This window comes from Ascidiella aspersa, chromosome 4 (assembly GCF_963924565.1).
Source record: "Ascidiella aspersa chromosome 4, kaAscAspe10.2, whole genome shotgun sequence".
Classification (NCBI taxonomy): domain Eukaryota; kingdom Metazoa; phylum Chordata; class Ascidiacea; order Phlebobranchia; family Ascidiidae; genus Ascidiella; species Ascidiella aspersa.
The window spans coordinates 14,095,681-14,114,473 of record NC_139450.1 but is presented as its reverse complement, the minus strand read 5'-3'; the positions used below and the strand labels follow the sequence as shown (position 1 = coordinate 14,114,473).

The 18,793-nt window shown below is 36.4% G+C and overlaps 3 protein-coding genes across 3 annotated transcripts; 2 read left to right on the top strand and 1 right to left on the bottom strand.

The window, feature by feature from the left end:
• Positions 1–2,925: 2,925 nt before the first annotated feature.
• On the top strand, positions 2,926–7,910 carry LOC146148054 (lipid droplet-regulating VLDL assembly factor AUP1-like). The gene is made up of 10 exons (XM_083387568.1): positions 2,926–3,055; positions 3,196–3,345; positions 4,025–4,166; positions 4,367–4,539; positions 4,638–4,713; positions 4,828–4,968; positions 5,086–5,197; positions 5,754–5,840; positions 7,064–7,158; positions 7,285–7,910. The coding sequence occupies exons 1-10, from the start codon at positions 3,024–3,026 to the stop codon at positions 7,441–7,443; spliced, it is 1,167 nt and encodes a 388-aa protein (XP_083243694.1). The 5' UTR covers positions 2,926–3,023; the 3' UTR covers positions 7,444–7,910.
• Positions 7,911–8,229: 319 nt separating this feature from the next.
• On the bottom strand, positions 8,230–10,685 carry LOC146148053 (uncharacterized). The gene is made up of 4 exons (XM_083387573.1): positions 10,560–10,685; positions 10,367–10,498; positions 10,152–10,295; positions 8,230–9,602 (listed from the first exon to the last, which is right to left on the bottom strand). Exons 1-4 carry the CDS (start codon positions 10,590–10,592, stop codon positions 9,501–9,503), a joined length of 411 nt encoding a protein of 136 aa, XP_083243699.1. The 5' UTR covers positions 10,593–10,685; the 3' UTR covers positions 8,230–9,500.
• An 868-nt stretch (positions 10,686–11,553) lies between these two features.
• Positions 11,554–14,522, top strand: LOC146148052 (cytochrome b-c1 complex subunit 2, mitochondrial-like). Its single transcript, XM_083387447.1, has 4 exons — positions 11,554–12,102; positions 12,411–12,600; positions 12,704–12,856; positions 13,836–14,522. The coding sequence occupies exons 1-4, from the start codon at positions 11,581–11,583 to the stop codon at positions 14,318–14,320; spliced, it is 1,350 nt and encodes a 449-aa protein (XP_083243573.1). The 5' UTR covers positions 11,554–11,580; the 3' UTR covers positions 14,321–14,522.
• The last annotated feature ends 4,271 nt before the right edge of the window (positions 14,523–18,793 follow it).

The window sequence follows — 18,793 nt, the reverse complement described above, 5'->3', positions numbered from 1 at the left end:
CGGAAATAATCAATCTATGTCAATTTGCTTTACATAACTTAAAAGAGCTTTCATGGTGGAAAATAAAATTCGGAATATTTAACCTTATTGGCCAGCAACCTCAAAACACCAGCATGATATGCACCCAAAAACAGTTCAAAAATGCACTGTGTAAAAAAAATATTAAAAAAATAATTTAATAAATAGATTAAGGGCTCTACTATTTCGCATCCCGTAAACTTATTATCGCGTGTAAAAACAGCCTACTTCTATCACCCAAACCGTCTCTCCTAAGCTACCCCATTTTGGGTGCGGCTCTGACCCAGTCGTCAAAAATATGTTCATAAAACCTAACCATATCACAAAGGTAATTTAAATTTTGATTTAAAGTCGCTAACAGTTGATATAACTTATGATATGATTCTTGCTTGACATACTTCGTCTTATATACCCTCTTCTTCTGATTTTGTTTACTCAAGATGCCTCCAGGCACTTTTACGTATTGTAGTAGAACGACAACAGCGACGAACATAACTATATCTTGAATATGGCCTATATGTAATTAAAACAATAATTATGAGGACACAAAACGTTTGTTTTTTGCAAATGTGCCTTCTTTATCCGTATATGGAGGGACGAGGGGTGCACAACCTACGGCCGCTGACAGTAGATTTTGCGACCGTGTACAAATAGCGAAATAGCGTTATCTTATGACGCTATTCATCCTAAAGGCGTCGAGTTATATTGTTACCTTTTCTATAAATCCATATCTTAGCGCTGCGACTTGTGGATTCAGACTCCCAACAAAACGCAACACCAAATTAGCGAGTTATAACGCATTTTTTTCTTTATGCGCAAATCTTCAACGTCTTTGCAAAGTGCCATTAAATTGTGAACGTTTAGTAACACCCATCCGACTTTGAAAACAATATAAACGCACAATATGATGTCAGACGTTTTAATTCGTCAACGCTAAAGCAGCTATTGCCAATTTGGCATCTTTTATCAATTTGGCGCCGATACTGCCCTAGTATCGGACGAATACCAATACTATCACTTGACATCGGGTATCGGCTCCGATCCTACATTGCTGATCATTCCTACTGGCATCAGAAATATACTCACTGTGTATCCAGCCGTCACTATAGCCAAAAGGCTGTGCACTCCTGACGTTTATGAAGAACATTTCGATTTTTTGAAGATATTCAATTTAACATTAGTTTGAAAAGATATCAAAGTTTGTTAAAAAGTGTTAAAAGCTAATTGTTATATCTTATGATGTAAGCCTGTTTTGACATTTCTTCATATTTCGCCATTGTGTAGATAATTTTCAAACATAATTGGTTAGTTCTGAGCCATATTATATACGAATGTATCAGCCAGAAATATTAAGAATATAAATCAGCTGTATGGGTATTGTAATAAACTAACATTTAATCGAAAATATATTGCAAACTTATTTTGCCATTCGGTTGAAATAATCATAAAATATCATTGTTTTATTTTTTTTCGATTTTCAATACCCTGAAATCTAAACAGGTATAGGCCTGTAGTTGGAATATTTTATCGCTTTTACTATATATTTTGCTTGGCTTGCTCAAACTTTTTTATGGCCCAGTCAATATAGCCAATCCAAATAAAGTTAATCTGCAGACCAACAAAGTGGAAATTGTTGTGACGTCATAGTAATCGCTTGCATACCGTAAGTTTTGATCGGCCAACGAGACTATTATCTTTTGTATTGTGCGCTCCACAAAATTGCGACCCCGAATTATAGTTTTTAATCTTCGCAAGAAAATAGCAGGTAATTAGGTCTCGTCGTTGATTCCGGCCTTGCGTGGAATCCATCCGCCAAATTATTGGTCGTATATGCATGTAATTACAGCTGAAACTGTGCCTATTTCAAGCTAATAATTTAAAGCTGAAAATTGACTTTGGATCCAAGTCGCAAACAAGTTTGGCAACCATTTAGAACAAGTAAAGGGTAATGTCATTTGTCCCACTTTTTAAGGCGACTGCATTCTATAGTTTGTTTTTTTGGCTGCTAAAGATTCGTACAGATACCTTTCTTTTTCCAAAATTGTGAAAAAAAATTGTGCAATATATACAATAAAAGCATATTTTTATTGTAAATTCATTATGTCGGCGATATTTAACGCCAAATGATGTCACTGGCGTAATTTTAAGCAAGCATTTCACACCAAAGAATTTGGCAGGCATGTTTGGAATGCAATCGGGTCGTGCATTATAACTTTAGGCGACTATATCAACTTAGAGATAATAAAAACAAATATTTTCCTCCAGTGTTAACAGAAGTTTTTACTTTCAGTCAGGGAGTCGAACCGTTTTTCCCGGTTCAGGTTCGGTTCGGGTTCAAGGATTTTTTTGGAATCCGGTTCAGTTCCGTCTTCGGTTTAGACTTAGAGCAATTTAAAAGTTCCGGTTCAGCTCCGGTTCGACCGCCGTTATTTCAAAACCGGTTCATAAAGTTTCGGTTCGGATACAATATAGAAAATAAGTTGCGTTAAATCTAAAAATGTGTAAATCTTTTGAATTTGTATTTAATCTAAGTTACGTGGCGTATTAAAAAAACAGCAACTCATTATTGAAATATATGAAAAATAAAAAATCCACGTTTGATTTATTAATATTCATATTTTTTAATAAAATATCGAACATGGCATAACTCAAATAGATTATATTATAATCTCTTTTGCGTAACTTTACTCTGTGAAATACAAGTTGTGACGTCATGCTTGGGTGAACCGCTTTTGTTTACAGGTTCGGGTTCGGTTAAGGTTCAGGTTCTTTTAAGTTATTCGGTTCAGTTCCGGTTCGGCTCCTTAAAATCTTACAAAAACGGTTCAGATTCGGTTACGGTTCGGAAAAAAAATGACCCAAAATATTGCTTATTCATGTTTATTAGCATTCTATGACTAGACAGAAAATTAATACTATCCTACGTAAAGTTTTACGTTTTAAAGGGTTTGACGAAATCTACAGTAGGTTGAACTCTTTTCTGTTGAGCTTTCTTCGTCCTAAAGATGGCGATAGGGGATTTTTTTCACAATCAGCGGTAAGAATATAACTAATTATTATAATGTAATGCAAATATGTAGATGCTTGCTTTCTGGTTTATACACCACGGGGACGCATATCCCCTTTAAAAAGGCAATATCCTATTTTTTTGCCAACACTTTTTTTTATTCTTCACAGTGTTGAAACAACCTTACATGCAGCATTGATTTTGGTTTACTTTCCCCTTGGAAGTGTATTGTTGCTCTTCCGCTTGTTTCTTACGCTCAACTTCATCTGTGCTCAAATAGTTTTTAATATCCTGTGTTCTCCTCATAATGTTGTACGAAGGTATGTAACATTTAAATTGTGAGCGTTGGTCTAGAATTCTACCACTTTTTTTACAGTAATCAAACAAGTTGTAAAAATTGAAATTGTCAGGAATAAATAAATGAGAACAAATATAATAATAACAATATTTTGCGCTCTTTTACTTATGTACGTGAAAATTTATAAAAAAAAGCTTTCTTCAAATGCCGCATACCACAACGTATATTGTTTGGGTTAGGGTGTGGGTTAGCGTTTGGTTGCGGGGTGAGTCAAGTTATTATTAATAATAAACATAATATTACTTGACCCAACCTCACCCAAACGCTAACCCAAAGACATGCGTTGTGGTATGCGGTATTATTTTGTTTTGTTTTTTGCATATCTTTTCATGTACATAAGTAAAAGAGCACCCAATATTTGACCCACCCAAATGCTAACTTGCACCTTTACCAAAATAGTTTTAGCTATATAAACTCCCGGATGTTAATATGGTAGGATTCTAGACCAGCGCCAAATTGTGTAACTAAGCTTTTTATGTTTTGAGCTTAATAGTTTATCATTCAAAAAAATAACGAAGCACCACCCAAACATAGAACCAAAACTAAGGTATATAAATGTTTTAAAAATTAGTAAGGTTAAGGAAAAAGTTACTCTTACCTAAACCATAATTATGTAACATTTTATGAAACTATTCTATCAGGTTTTTTGAAAAGGTGTTTATGGCAGTGCTTGGAATTTATGTTAACAATCACAATACTAAACAAACAAAGAGTCTTGCTGTTGCAAATCTGTTAAACAATTGTGATCCACTGTTTATTTGCATACTGTGTGGGTACAAATTGGTAAGTATTCGTCTGTTTTTTATACTATATTTCAAATTACGAGATGTAAAGTTATAAATAGCATGTTCTTAAATGTAACTTCACACCTCATAGTATTTCAACTTCATGCTTACTCTCATATTAAACTTCTTATTATGAATACTAGCATGTCAAATTGTCGATAAAAAATTATTAAGCACTGATTAATGCTTGCTTCTCAGATGAACAAATGGGGAGTGAGGTCAAGTTTTTTAGATGTTCTGAATATGGAAAGAAGAGTTGACAGCCAAGAGTTTAGACGAAAATCGCTGGAGCAATCTTATGAACAGGGACATGCTGTGATTGTGTTTCCTGAATGCCAACCGACAAATGGAAAAGGCTTAATCAAATTTGAGTGGGTAGTTTATAAACACTGTTTTTTTTAAACCGTTTTTTATTATTTAGCAGGTTGCTTGTAAGTTTGATTGATATTGATTTAAATTATTTTTACAGTAATTGGGCAATTGTTGATGACATGCAAATTCAACCAGTTGCTGTAAAAGCCTGGAGAGTTATTCCTGTTACTTTGGTAAGTTTAAAAAACAAATATCACTTTGACTCAGAATAAGTATGCTTGCATAAAATTTCATTCAGATATTATTCAATGTAGTGTTTTTTAATGTTACAATATTTACTACTCAAGAGTACCCTTGACAGCACTTGGTGGCAGGATTTGCTGTGGACTTACTTTTCAGTTTTAACCATATACAACATAACATATCTTCCAAGCATATGCAAGTCTACTGATGAAAGCCATACAGAGTTTACAGAAAGAATCAGAAAGGTATGTGTAAAAACAACAAAAATATTGTTATTTTTTGTTTACTAGAGAAGAAGGAAATCTTTTGTGTAGTGGATTTTTGTATTAAATCTATATGATAGATAGATGTTGTACTTTTAGTCTATCAGTCAACAACTGGAAATTGCTTGCACGAATGTTACTTCTGGTGACATTGCTGAGCACATCAAACGGCTAAAATTTGAGGCGAGAAAACCACAACAACATTTAGTATGTAAGTAAACAAAATGGTGAAGTAAATGCATGTATAGGCGTTAACAGTTGAAGTAGGTTACTTGGCCTTTTTAAAATACAAGTCAGTAAAAACTAGTCTTAAAAAATATTAGACTAACAAAATTTAGTCAGATATGTTAAAATACCATTTGTTTCAGCTACTGGTAAATTATAGATAGCCTTTTTTAGCGAATATACTTCTGCAGAATTGGTATATAAATAACATACCTTTTAACATTTAAATTAGGTAAAGAAAATATGGCAATTGCAAATAATTGCCAATGTTGAACCATAGTTTGAAGCAGGGCCCGCGGAGTCGGTTAAAAATAACGGAGTCGGTTAAACGATGAATTATCCTATATAATTCATCCACTCACAATACATGGTTGGGAAATATCCTTCATATGCTATCCACTCGGGTAGGGTAGTATTACGACTACATGGTTTTACTTGAGTCTAACTCTGTAGCCCTGCTTTGCGTCTGCGTGTCAACAAAAGTTGTTGCTCATTTTTTTGCAATTTATGAGGGACTTGTACCTAATAACAATTCTTTACAGCTTGTAACAGCCAGGTTGAACTTATGGCCAGTCAAGTGAAAGGAATTCTGCCTCATGTTCCAATGCAAGTTATTATAAACGACCTTGGTAAGAATCAGTAGAGCATATAACCATCAAACATTAGTAAAACAAATAACCGGATTCAGAGTTCTGATCTGATGACTATAAACAGCTTCGCAAGCTATTATTGTGTTACAGTATTCTAATACTGACAATTCTTCACCATAGCTGACATTCTTTCTTTATACCTAGTAATAGTTGGTATAAAAAAGCAGACGAAAAACGGGGTGATAAGTGCCCCAACGCTGTGGGCATAGTTGTTTATTATGGATGCATAAAGCGCCTTAAATTCCTTGTACGTTATAAAATCACAAAATAACGTATAGCATATGAGGTATGACTTTTTTAACGCATCAAGAAAATATTTAACTATATAAGAGATACATTTTCAGATTTTTTTTATGTCGCTTTTTACTCATTATAACATGTTATAACAACAGGCATGTCACGACTCACCAGTTGTTGTTTTGTTAGCCAAAACATTTCTTTAAAGCAGCCTCTCATTTTAAAATGGTACAGTTTGTACGGTTAACATACTTTTCTGCCTTCTGTATTTGACAAATTACAAAGCTCACATTACCCATGGTAGAACAATATTACACCTACGGGTGTACGTAGTCGAATATCGAATTCTTAGATTCGAGTCCAATTCAATTTTGCCGTTTATATCCGGTAATTGGAACCACCATAATAGATTCGCTACACACCGGAATGTTGCGCATAATCGTACGTACGCGAGTGACAAGCTTGGAATATAGCCTGTAACGGTAGTAAAGCTTTTTCGCAATTTCCCTAAATGCGTCAAGTTGCAAAAGCGTTATTCCATCGTAAAGCTCGCCAAGTACGCTTCGGGGTTAAATTAAAGTTAACGTTAGGCCAATATTTAGCGAGGGTAAGCCACAGCTTAATTTTCAAAATAGTAACACACTACTGGCAGTAGTAACTTTATTTACACCATAATATTCAACTGCCTTATTAATTGATGGCGTTTGCAGTCAAGAAAATCTAAAACACAATAATGTTTATAAAAACGAACTGAATTAGTGAAGAGTTTATTGTCTTGCGCTGCACTCACTATATTGGCAACAAACTGGTATTAATATTTTTTTGATGTATAGTTTTGCATCACAGTTCAAACAACTGCTTTAAATGACACTTGTTAAGAAAGTTAATCATCTGTAATTTGATTTTTCGATTACTATATATACTATATATGTTAGGAAATAGTATACATTTTTTTTGTAACTTAGGTAAAACGAGGTCGGTTGATTTGACGGTCACTAACATTTTGGAAGGCGTTGTGAAATACGTTCCAGAAGAACCAAATACACCTTCGTCATCAAAGGTTTAACCAAGTGTAATCATGTATATTTTATTAGAAAAATTGCTATAAAATGCTCTTTAAAGAATTGTAAAGCGAATCAAATATGACCTTTTGCAAACCACCAAAAAACGTTTATCTTAATTTCAGCGCCCGGATAAGCCTTCAAACGTTGCAACTTCCTCTTCAAACTTTAGTGGTAACCCCACCTACCGTCACATGTCGCTGCAAGAACGCAAGGAGGCATTCATCAGAGACGCAAGAGCAGCGTACCTGGCGAAGAGGGGCCTTAAAAGCCAGACATTTTAAAATTATATTTATAAAGTTGTGTACGTACTGCGTATGTATTAAGTAAGTGTATTTGACTGGGTTGTTTTCGATTACGGCAAGAGTGCACGGTTCCTGTGATTCGTAAACTAGTTATTTTACCAGCATAAAATCTCTGACAAGTTGTAAAGCTACACCAGAGGATTTGAAAATATAACTTTGTTAAAGTTTCTACCCCTTCGTATGGTCCGTCGCATCATAACATTGGCTTGCTTTTTAGACGGCAAGATTGCAAAAAATACTTTCTTAAAGCATGGTTTCCGCCATATCGAAGCATAGCCCATCACTGTCATCCTGGTTGGTATTATATTTACGCGCTTGTAAAACGCACAGATAAATCTTTGTTAATGTTAAATAAATTAAAACGTCGTAAATTCTATACAAACTTTCCTGCATAATGCTTCGGCCATTTCGTTGACTTGCGTTCCACCGAAATGCCTAAAATACAATGTTCAACAAGCAAATTTTGTTGTTAAACGAAATACCGTAGTAAACGTCTTGATCTTAATTAGAATGGGATTTAAAATTATTTGAAGACCTAAAGATCGTTACTATCTGTACTAAATTACAGAAAAATACCCTAAACAGCATTACAACTCGCGAGTTCCGATTATGCCAGAACCCCTATTTGCCAGCAGATAAGGCGGACTGTGGCGAACTATTTTAGTATACGAGTTAAATTAACTGCACGAAGTGCCTCTTCTCTGCCTCCTTTGGTTATGTAAATAGTATAGGATGCCGCAAAACACTTTTCCGAGTACTTTTTCGTTATACCAATTTTGGCAATGCCATATAACAGAGAACGGCAACTTACGGCCCGCAAACTGTACACAAGGCCATGCCCAATTTTTTAACTATACAAAAATGCACAAAATTTTTGCTCCCCGCGCGTATACGACATTGTATTATATTTGCGTTTTGAGAGAGTCTTCTCAGACTAAAGGTGACGTTCGCATGACAACTATAAGTAGAAAATTTTTCGTAGCATATAACTTTTTTAAAAGCTATTTTATTCGCGAGAACTTGCTAAAGTTTGGTTTGGCCCGCAACTAGGTAAAGTTTGCCGACCTCTGCCATAGAATGATAACGTTCAAAACTGATGCTTGTTCTAGCACTTGCTCAATATGTTCGATGAGTAACAAATTGTAAAAAGCATCTTAATAAGTAATATATTAAAAATCAGCGAGATCCAAATATAAAATGACTCGAAGCAATTCGTTGGGGGGGACCACACACGGCACCCTAGCAGCAAAAATATTGATATGCCATACCATAATGAATAGCATGCTGAAATCAAAGAATACTTTCCGAGGTGTGTAGTTTTGAATTTAAATGATTAAATTTGACCAAAAATGAAAATTTGGGGGGCACTTCAGCAGAGAAATATAAAGGGGGGAATTGCAGAAATGTGTGACCAGGCCAATAGAAAATGTTTTTTTCACAATAGGGCATAAAAATAAGATGACGGACGAATAAAAAGAATCAGCAGGCCTGTAGTTTGACTTTGTATAAAAAAATAAAACTAAAAATTGTTAAAATTTGAAACAATGGCTATGATGGTGATTTTACAAGAAATTGTAATGTATTACGACACAACCAGATATAAAAAAAGAGTTGTCTTGAAATTATCTTTTTTTTGTCCATATAGTGTATAATGCAACATAATCAACTCTACAAATTTGTCAATAAATTTAAATGCTTGGTAAAATTTTGCTGTGTTTTAGATGTACTTGGTTACAAATGTAGTCTGTTTAGCAGCCAATATTATACAAAGTTACAACTGCCACTACTACATTATCCTTACTTGACGATTACACCGTATGTAACCTTGCTTTATTAGGGCCTTTAATGCCTTTAATTTAACCAGGAGTAACCCAACCCTAAGATTAAAAACAATCTTGTTTAAACATCCCTAGCACAAGTGATTAGAAGAGCAACCAAGGTCGTGAATTGAAGTGAAACGGAATGCAGCTTGTCCCACCACTTGAAATAGACCTCACAGCTGGGTAATTTTACAAAAATCTCCTTCACCCAAAATTTTACGACTGATTTGGATCTCTTAATTTATTTGTCAGATTTTCTGCCAGTTTCGACTGTTCAACAAGAGATTCAATTGCATTGGATGTTGCTTCTTCAGAGTTCTAATCAAAAGTAAATTGATTTGTTACATAACTTGTTGTTGTGTCATTGCTATTAGTAGGGCGATTATTTTTGGACTTGGTCAAAATTGTTTACATAATGCATAAAAATCATTTACAAATTTAAAAAAAGTTGTGGTAAGCTTTTTAAAATTGTCAATTAGTATTGCTTTATCAAATTTTGTTTCAAATTACAACTTTTTTATTTAGATTTATTAGAGCAACATGGAGTTTAAACAACATCGCAGAATTAACCACACAGACCTGGTTTAGTGTCATAAGTTTAGCTCAAACTTGTTTTGCTTCACTAAGCTTGATTTGAGAAATGTAATGAACAGTTAACTGTATCTCTTTATGGTCGTACTATTGAAAATATACAGTTGTTATCTTTTTGATATGCCAAAAATATTCAAGCAGATATTAGAGTTTTGCATCAACTCTAAAAAAATAACTGCTTTGTGTTTTTTAACTATTTTTAGGTCAAAATTTCTTATTTTTTGGTCAAAAGAATAATCGATATAGTCATTCGTTACTTAATACTATGCAGCACACCTTGGCCAGATTCTCTTTGTCAGTAAGTGCTTGCAACTTCTGGACTGTGGAAAGAAGTTGCTTCTGAAATGCAATTGCCATTTCTCTCTGAAGGTTTCCTAGTTCAGCAGCTTCCCTTCTTATGTCAGCATAACTTTCTTTTACCTTAGTACATATCGTTTTTTAGTTTATTACAAGAAAATTATTGTTTTGAAAACACATGTCCAAATGATTACCTCATCAAGTTCACGCAAGAGTGTTGCTTTGTCAGCAGAACAGTCACCAGATCCATTTTCAGTAAGTTGTTTAGCAAAGTTTGTTTCTAACCGGTCTTCAATTTGCTGTAAGTTTCTTTCAGTTTCTTCAAACTATGTTAACGAAGTCATTAAACTACTACATTTTTTAGTATGTTGAACTTAGTTTTCTTACCTTTTTAACAACATTATCTACAACTTCCTCCATTTCAAGAAAATATTAAACAAAACTAAAAAAAAAACTCTAAATAAAAAAAAACATTATCATACACAAAGCAAAATAATTTTGTAAAATGGTAATTAATTTTAGCAGAAACAAAACGATTTTTGACTAAACGTTATGAATTCTCATCTGGGGATTTCTCTGACTTTAGGTTTGTTCCTTCTGTAAGTGTGTGGTACTTTAATGCCGCTTTGTATTGATCGTTCTTTAGTCGCTCTAGTCTTTGCTGATAATAGCAAAAGTCTGAACATAAAATAGTCGTCGGTCCAAAAACAAATATCCAAGTCAAGAAGGATCGACGTGGCCGTCCGGTGACTGCAAAGTGCAACAGGGATACTATTGTTGCCGCCCCAAAACCTTGTTTGAGAGGTTCGCGAAAACATTCTCTTTCCAGTGACTTGTAAAGTTTGTCAAACACACTCATATTTTGTTGCGAAAGCCTTTTTTCCTGCCAGGGTTGGTAGCCGATGTCACATTTACGGGCTATTTCTGAAAGGCAAACGTCCAACAAGGCCTTGTACTTAAATTTAATATTCAACACCTGTTATACGGTGTGTGATCAATAGCGCGAAAAATAGAAAGGAGTATCAACTACCCAAATGTCAAACCAATGATACTATAATACCGGTCAAACGATATTTTTTCATAAAAATTATAAATGAATAGTGAAACAAATAATCGCAGAAATAATTCACGTTTTTAACGCTATACAATTTAAATTTAAACGGCATTATTTCTTTTGGTTTAATTATAAAACTATACTAATCGCTTGTGGTCGGGATCAGGAAGGTCGTTCGACCGAAACAATCTTGGATTTCTATTTTCTAAAAATGTTCTCAACAAGTTGTTGACGAAGTGTGATTTGCTTCACAAGGTCGAAGCTGTACTGTTTGTAGTAGTTATATTCGAATTAACAAAGTTTTTATAATTCGTGTATTTTAGGGGGCTAGGTTAATAACTTTTAAAAAACAAAATGTTTCGCAACAGACGCCTTTCTCAACAAATCCTTAAGTATGGCAAGAAATGCTTCAGCACCCAACCTGCGGTCTCCCAAGATTCCATGACGCCAAAATTAAGTGTGCTATCAAATGGCTTGCGAGTGGCTAGCTTTAATGAAAGTGCCCCTGTTGCCCAGTTTGTGCTTCTGGTCAATGCCGGAAGCAGAGATGAAAGTCCCTTAAACCTTGGTGTAACGCATTGCTTGCAATGTTCGGCTGGCCTCACTGGATCAAAAAATACAGCTTTTCTGACTACTCAACTCATGTCTTCTCTTGGTGCGGATCTGAAAGTAACAGCCGGTAGGGAGCACACCCTATATTCTGTGCGATGCCCTCCATCTGTTGCACAGGAGGTTTTTACTGATGTAGTCGCACCAGCTATCATGAGTGGCAAATTTCCCTGGTGGGAAGTTGCAGAGGTTTATGGAAGAATGCAATACCAAAAAGCGGTGGCCGAGAGTGACACTAACTTTGTTCTAATGGAAAATGCTCATAAGGTTTTAATCCTACTTTAACTCCCCTATTTATATAGAATGTATATATTTTATTTACATATCATTATCTAGAATAGTTTTAAGTTTATATTTAAACTGTTCTAAATTACTTATTAGTGTCAGAAAACTGTTATTTTGCGCGAAATCCTGGGAATTTCTCATCGAAACATTACCGGAGAGGAACCCCAGTACTAGCACATTACATTATATGTAAATATATAACTATATAGATGTATGTATGTGTATATTTAAAAAATAAAGAAACTATATCTTATTTTATTTGTTGCTGGAGTCATAGTTTTGTTTCACAGGCATCCTTCCATGGCTCACTGGGGAACTCTGTTCTTAGTCCTGACTATATGCTTGGCAAACACACAAGTGAGATGCTTCGCAGCAAATTTGATGAAGCTTACACATTGGGAAATATTGTTTTGGCTGGTAGTGGTTTAAACCATGATATGTTGGTGGAGATTGGTACCTCAATTGATGGTTTGGGCACAGGTATTTTATTTTCTTAAAAAATCATAACTAATATATTGTAATTATTATTTTTTGTATGTTTTTAAACAACATGTTGTATATTAGCTTGTCTTACAATTTCCAGGTTCTTCTGTGTCAAGATCACAATCAAAGTTTATTTCATCTGAGGTTCATGTTGGGCAACCCAGTGATTTGGTACAAGCAGCTGTTACGTTTAATGGCGTTGCGCTAAATGACAAGGATGCTATCGCCCTTGGAGTTCTGCAACATGCTTTGGGTGGGTAGATACAACTTAGACTAGCCATAAGTAGATTTATAAAGTTAATTAATGAAATACGAAAGTGTTTGTTAATAGAAAACCGAAAAACTAAAAAGATTGTGCTAAAAGTATTTTATAGAATAAATTACTCTTATTTGACTTTAATTGCAACAATCACAAATTCCAGTTAAATGAACAAACTGCAAGTATATATTACATTGACCAGGGCCAGTACACAATTCTACAGAATTGTGACTACTACACATGTGCCCCAAAATATTTGCCTTTAGGAAGTTTTATTTAACTTATGAATTTGAATTTAGCAGACTAACAAACACGAACATTTCAATATCTTTTCAGCAATAAATTGCATTTTGAGCAAAGGTTGTGACCGCACAGTATCCCTGGTTTTTGCAAACGCGTTTTCACTTTGCATAAGCATAACCGCAGGTCATGCATTACTTTCAAGCAATTACAATGTTGCATTTTAATATGCTTAAAGCCTACTCCCTTTATTTACAAACCACGATGACCAAGTTTAGTAACAAAAAGTTTCCTTTTTTGAAAACAATTTGTCAATTAAGTGCGGCATTTGCTCCGCTAAATCAAAGAAACCTAATTTTTTCAAATGTCACATTGGCTGATTTAGCAGCTCTTAAAAGCTGAGAACAGCAATTTTATCTAAAGACGCATTCAGTCCTGTTTAATAGTATGACGTCAGAAATACATAAATGGTAGGAGCAGGAATATGTGTTGAGTTTGGATGACCCCACAAAAAAATTAGGCCACCCACCGGTTGGAGACCACTGCCGTATAGAAATCACATTAAAATGTCAATTGTGAACATCCCTAGTTCGGAGTTACCTAAGTCATTGCAACACTGTCATATTGTCTACCCATTTGTTTGACTGCAAAAAAGTTTAACGATATATTTCCACTGAATTCGGAAATTGAAACAGCCATACACGTTACCAAAAAAATAAATTTTTCTTTGCAGGAACCGAAGGCAACATCAAGTGGGGTTCGCAGGTCTCCCAAGGAGTGCTTAACGCCGCTGTGGAAAAGGCCACCAACGCCGTCTTTTCGACGAGCGCCTTTTCGGCCAACTACTCAGACGCCGGCCTTTTCGGTGTGCACGTTGTGTCGCCACAGACCACCATCAACCAAGTCCTACATGCAGCCGTGGCCGAGTGCAAGAACGTCGCCGCCGGAAGCCTGACCGGTGCCCAAGTGGAGGCTGCCAAGGCCCGTTTCAAGGCCGCGGTTCTTATGGATTCCGAGTCCATGGCCAATGTGACGGAGGACCTAGCCGTGCAGACCGCCATTCTGGGCACCGTGGCTTCCACGTCGGCGATTGGCGCTCTTATCGACGGTGTGACGTCAAAGCATGTCAACGACGTGGCCAAACGCGTCTTGGGCGGCAAAAAGTCCCTGGCCACCGTCGGGCGCGCTTTTGATGGCCCCTTCCTTCAAGATTTATAGACCCCCTTCCTTCGCCATCTATTCCAGTCCCCTTACCCACTCAAAATAGTTCAATGACCGTTTCAAAAATTCCCTTATATATCAAACTTATATTTTAGGCTGTTGACTAATACTGTTTTGCGGTCTATTATATAAAATTACTAAGTGCTCACACCTGGACGCCGTTATTTATCTGTGCGTAAAGAAATATACTTGATTTTTGTTTTAAAATTGTTTTGTAAGTTTATGCGCATAAAGCAGTTACGTTTTTTAGATCAGTAAGTTTGGACTTATGGATTTTGTGAGATACTTTCGTATGTTCTTAAAGTGCAAATAGTTTATTACGGAGCTCCTTCAGTACCACTAACGATAACAACAGAACGGGCCAACAGTCCAAGGCCATTGTGAAAAGAAAAAGTTTTTCTTTGAGGGTATCAACGAGGAAGAAAGCCCTGATATTGAGAAGGACTGAAAGTTAACGGCTCAGTCAGGTTGTTCTTTTTCTCCCGCCTTTTCCGTTTGTTGCGTGATCGGTACCACCCGGTTTCCATTCACGTGGTAAATTCCCCGTCTTGTTACCTGAAAATAGGAATGCATACATTTTTTGGGGTTCAGCGAACGACTTAAATATGTGGAAATGGGCTAGCCGCTTTACACAACGTGCCCTTAAAAAAAGAAAAATAAACTGAAGGCTGTAGGTATTTATTTTATGCGTAGCAAAGGAAGTGCAATCGTAGGAGAAACGCCAAAAATGCGCACAGTGATTTACAGGAAAATTACGTCGTGTCTGTAAAAAAAATATAACGAAGTGTTCACTCGGCCGTTCGAATTTGTCCCCGCTGGTGGCGCGTGTGCCACAAAGTCAGAGCTTTGTTGATCTGGAAATAGTAAGGCCAATTCTTAAGCCAAGCGTTTTCCGGATACGGTTCCATCAGCTGCGGAGCGACCGAAATCCGAACGTCTTTTGGAAGTTGCGAATCGATTTGATCCATGAAAGTTACTGTAGCTTTTGGTCGGCCAGGATTCCGTTCGCCGGCCTTCAAACAACCGACTTTTGTTGGGATGAACGGTGGGGGTGTTTCGATGCTTCGCTCATCCGCGTTTTCTTCTGGCACGGGACTGACTTTATTTCCAGCCGATTTCTACAATCCGTTTGATGGCGTAATTAAGTATCCACTCAATAGCAGACGTAGACGTATTGGGGCGGATTAAGGAAAATAATTTATTTGGGTCCAAGATTAACCTACACGTGATGGACTTTGCGTTTGGCGTATGGCCAACAAGGCCAACCTCATTCACGTATAAAGTGTTTGTTTGCCAATTTAAAATGTAATATTCCTGCTTTTCTGGATAAACTCTATTTTATTCAATTTTTTTGAGCTCTTCAAAACATTTTTCTAATTGGCCAATGTATGGGGATTGTCAAAAAGTCAACGAAAAGGGAAACAAGTTCTAAATTTATTGACCCAATTCGAAACTTAAGTAGCCTCAGGTTTCAGTGAACTTCAAGTCGGGAGATATCTGTAGGCTACTTCGCCCTTTAAGCCGAGCGGTATAGCTGCTGTTCTACTGTCCCGCGCTCATAGAACGTGTACGCCACGCCATTAATCACACAAAAATGCAAAACTGGAATAATTTAATTTAATATTGCTAACACTGACACTACCTACGCCCAACAACGATAATATGCAGAACCTAAAATAGTATGTGAAGTTTAAAAATTCAATAAACGGTGGGCAAAATGTATCTGAATGTTAATGCAGAAATGGTTATTACTACAAATTAAATTTTGAATAGGGTTGTCCTAAACGCACTATATAGCCTAAAACAGCAGTTATCTAACTATCGGCCTGAAGTTTAAAGAAGCAGTATTTTAACGGGCTTGAAGCCATACAAAGTAGTCGGTAGGTGCACATTTACAACAACAAGCCCTGGTGGTTGTGCGCCATTGTGTTTTCATTGTTTTGACACGTGCTTGCGGTAGATATTTAGGTCTGATAATTTTCCTTGCAATTTGAAAAAAAAAGATTTACGTTTTTAAATACTAGTGGTACATAACTAACTGGTACAACAGTGTATTTTGTTTGGATTTAAGCAAATTATATCTGCTAAAATGCACTTTTGCCATATAAAATTAATGCTTTAGATGGAACCCAGAGAAATCATCTTCTTTAGTAAATTGCCTAGCGGTAATATTCAAAACTGTATATCACGTTTCGGCAGCAAACGGGCAAGACGTTTGTCAAACAAGAAAAGCGCTGTTGTTGTTCTCAACAATAACCAGAAATCTAAACCAGTTACCACGTTTTATTACATTATTCAAAAGGTTTTTAGAGTAATAAAAGCCAGGCAACTGAAAGGCGAATTTTTAGATTTGTTGTATATTTTCTATATTTGAACAATATTTTACTCTCTAAATATCTACAATATAAACCGATAATTTGATAAAAGCAAGTTACTTCTAAACGACTTACCCATCGGAAAACAAAAAGAGTCGCCAGAACTAAAATGAAAATGCCTGCGATTGCCGCAATCAAGATTATTAACCAAGTCGGCAGTGATCCTGACGCTCTGTTCAATATACCCACATTTTGAGACACTCCGCTGTTGTTTGTTATTTGCTGCGTTACAGAATATTCAGTTGTCGCTACAGAATATTCAGCTGTGGTATTCAGCGGTGTCTCTTTCATTTTCGTGACGATTTCTTGAGTCGTTGTTAAAATAGATGTTTGAGTTTCAGTTTTGGTGCTATCTGGTGGAATGAAAAACATGTAGCATTGTATCAATATAACTCCACAAGCTTTCATGTTAGTTGCATTTGTTCCTTCCTCGTCGAAACTACAGTATATCGTTAACATTTCGTTTGTGGTTGGATGTTCAAGGTCAGATGCTTTCACGTCGCCTGGCAATATGTTGCTGTTATAATACTTGCAGATTAGGTTTGTGGCTAAACTTGTTTCGTCAGCAGCTTCTTTCGACGCGTTGGATCCAATTAGATTTCGTCGCTGACAGAATAGCATTGTGTTGTTAATTAAACGACTCACAAAAAACGTGTTGCTGTCGAGTATATCCATAGAACTTACTTGCCCGCTGCATTCAACCTATCAAAATAAGTATAGTTAAGCATACCGAGCAAAAACTGAGCAAAAAATTTGACTTTGATGTGGTCAAAGCCGCGCTTAAACACACCAACGTTTCTTCGCCATCTGCTTTGCATTCCAGCTCTGGTGAAGTTTTGTCAGCGTTTTGAAGATATTGGTATTCCATGCAGGTTGGGACTGTCGTTGTTGATGTGAAATTGGTATCTGGGAGATTGTAGGGGCTTGAAATTGATGAAAGATACACACACACATATGGTCAACAACTGTGATCTAGCCCTTTTAAGCTGCTTTTTGATCAACGATTACGACTTACGTACGGTATCATTAGTACAGAGAAAGCCATCGCAGAATCACCGAATTTGTCGATCAATGATGCAAGCAAGGCAGGCTAAAAAACCTTTTTTTTTACTTTTTTTCAGTCTGTTTTTCTAGCCTGTGTTGCTTGCATCATTGATCGACAGATTCGGTGAGTCTGCGATGGTTTTCGGACTGCAAATCATTTACCATTTGTTTAGTGTTTGGTTTTCCTTAATTATTTTTAAGTTTACATCAATATTGTAATGGCTCTCTACGGTATTTGGTTTATCAATCGATATGATCAACGCCCAGAGAAATAACGATCCCAACAACATACATGATGGATGTGCGGACGTCGTGATGCTCAAATTTGTTTGGTCTCGTTTGATTTTGTCGGCGATAAACTTGGTTTGAATCGGTTTCGGTATCGGTCTCCTCGTGTAAACAGGCCTCCGTCTGGTCGTGGTCGGTGGCATGGCTGTAGTAAGCTTCACTAGCATAAAAATATCAGTCTAAGATAGTTGCATTGGGCAGGTATAAATATACACACATATTTCGTTATTGTTTTTTATAGTTTTTTTTCTCCAAGTAAGTGTAAAGTAAAGTAAGTGTAAAGTAAAAGGTGAAGGTGAAGTGGCTTATTTTTCCCATTGACCAAAAAGTTGGTCGGGAATGCCTGAAATGTCAAATTGTTCGAGATCGGTCCTCAGGACAACCATTCTCCCAAAGGGAGATGGTGCCGCCATTCGGAGGTAGGGCTAGAAGTAAACTGCGCATCGGAAGAAGGTCAACATTTTCGTCTTTTTGGTTATGGTGTGAGTAATATGTATATGTCGGTGATAAGTAATAATTTTAGTATTTATACTGCCCCACAAAAAAACCCTGTGTTACCCAGGAAAAAATGACAGGACACATACCCAACAGTGACCCGGTTAAATTTCGGTGAAGCAAGCGTGGCGTATTTTAGTTGTTAAACAAGGTTCCCAACACCTACATATGTCACACGTGCACAACTCCGGTCCTTTCTGATTGCACAGGTCTCCGTAGCAACAGAGGGCGCAAGAGCGCGGACAGCTGTGGTCGTTTTGCGAACGCA

Coding starts and splice junctions, on each gene's coding strand:
- LOC146148054 (XM_083387568.1), top strand. CDS start 3,024: ATGGCGATAGGGGATTTTTTTCACAATCAGCG. Junction 4,540..4,637: donor AAAGGCTTAATCAAATTTGA/GTGGGTAGTTTA, acceptor TTATTTTTACAG/TAATTGGGCAATTGTTGATG. Junction 5,841..7,063: donor AGTTATTATAAACGACCTTG/GTAAGAATCAGT, acceptor TTTGTAACTTAG/GTAAAACGAGGTCGGTTGAT.
- LOC146148053 (XM_083387573.1), bottom strand. CDS start 10,592: ATGGAGGAAGTTGTAGATAATGTTGTTAAAAAG. Junction 10,499..10,559: donor TAGATAATGTTGTTAAAAAG/GTAAGAAAACTA, acceptor TCGTTAACATAG/TTTGAAGAAACTGAAAGAAA. Junction 10,296..10,366: donor TCTTGCGTGAACTTGATGAG/GTAATCATTTGG, acceptor ATATGTACTAAG/GTAAAAGAAAGTTATGCTGA.
- LOC146148052 (XM_083387447.1), top strand. CDS start 11,581: ATGTTTCGCAACAGACGCCTTTCTCAACAAATCCTTAAGTATGGCAAG. Junction 12,103..12,410: donor TAATGGAAAATGCTCATAAG/GTTTTAATCCTA, acceptor TTTGTTTCACAG/GCATCCTTCCATGGCTCACT. Junction 12,601..12,703: donor AATTGATGGTTTGGGCACAG/GTATTTTATTTT, acceptor TACAATTTCCAG/GTTCTTCTGTGTCAAGATCA.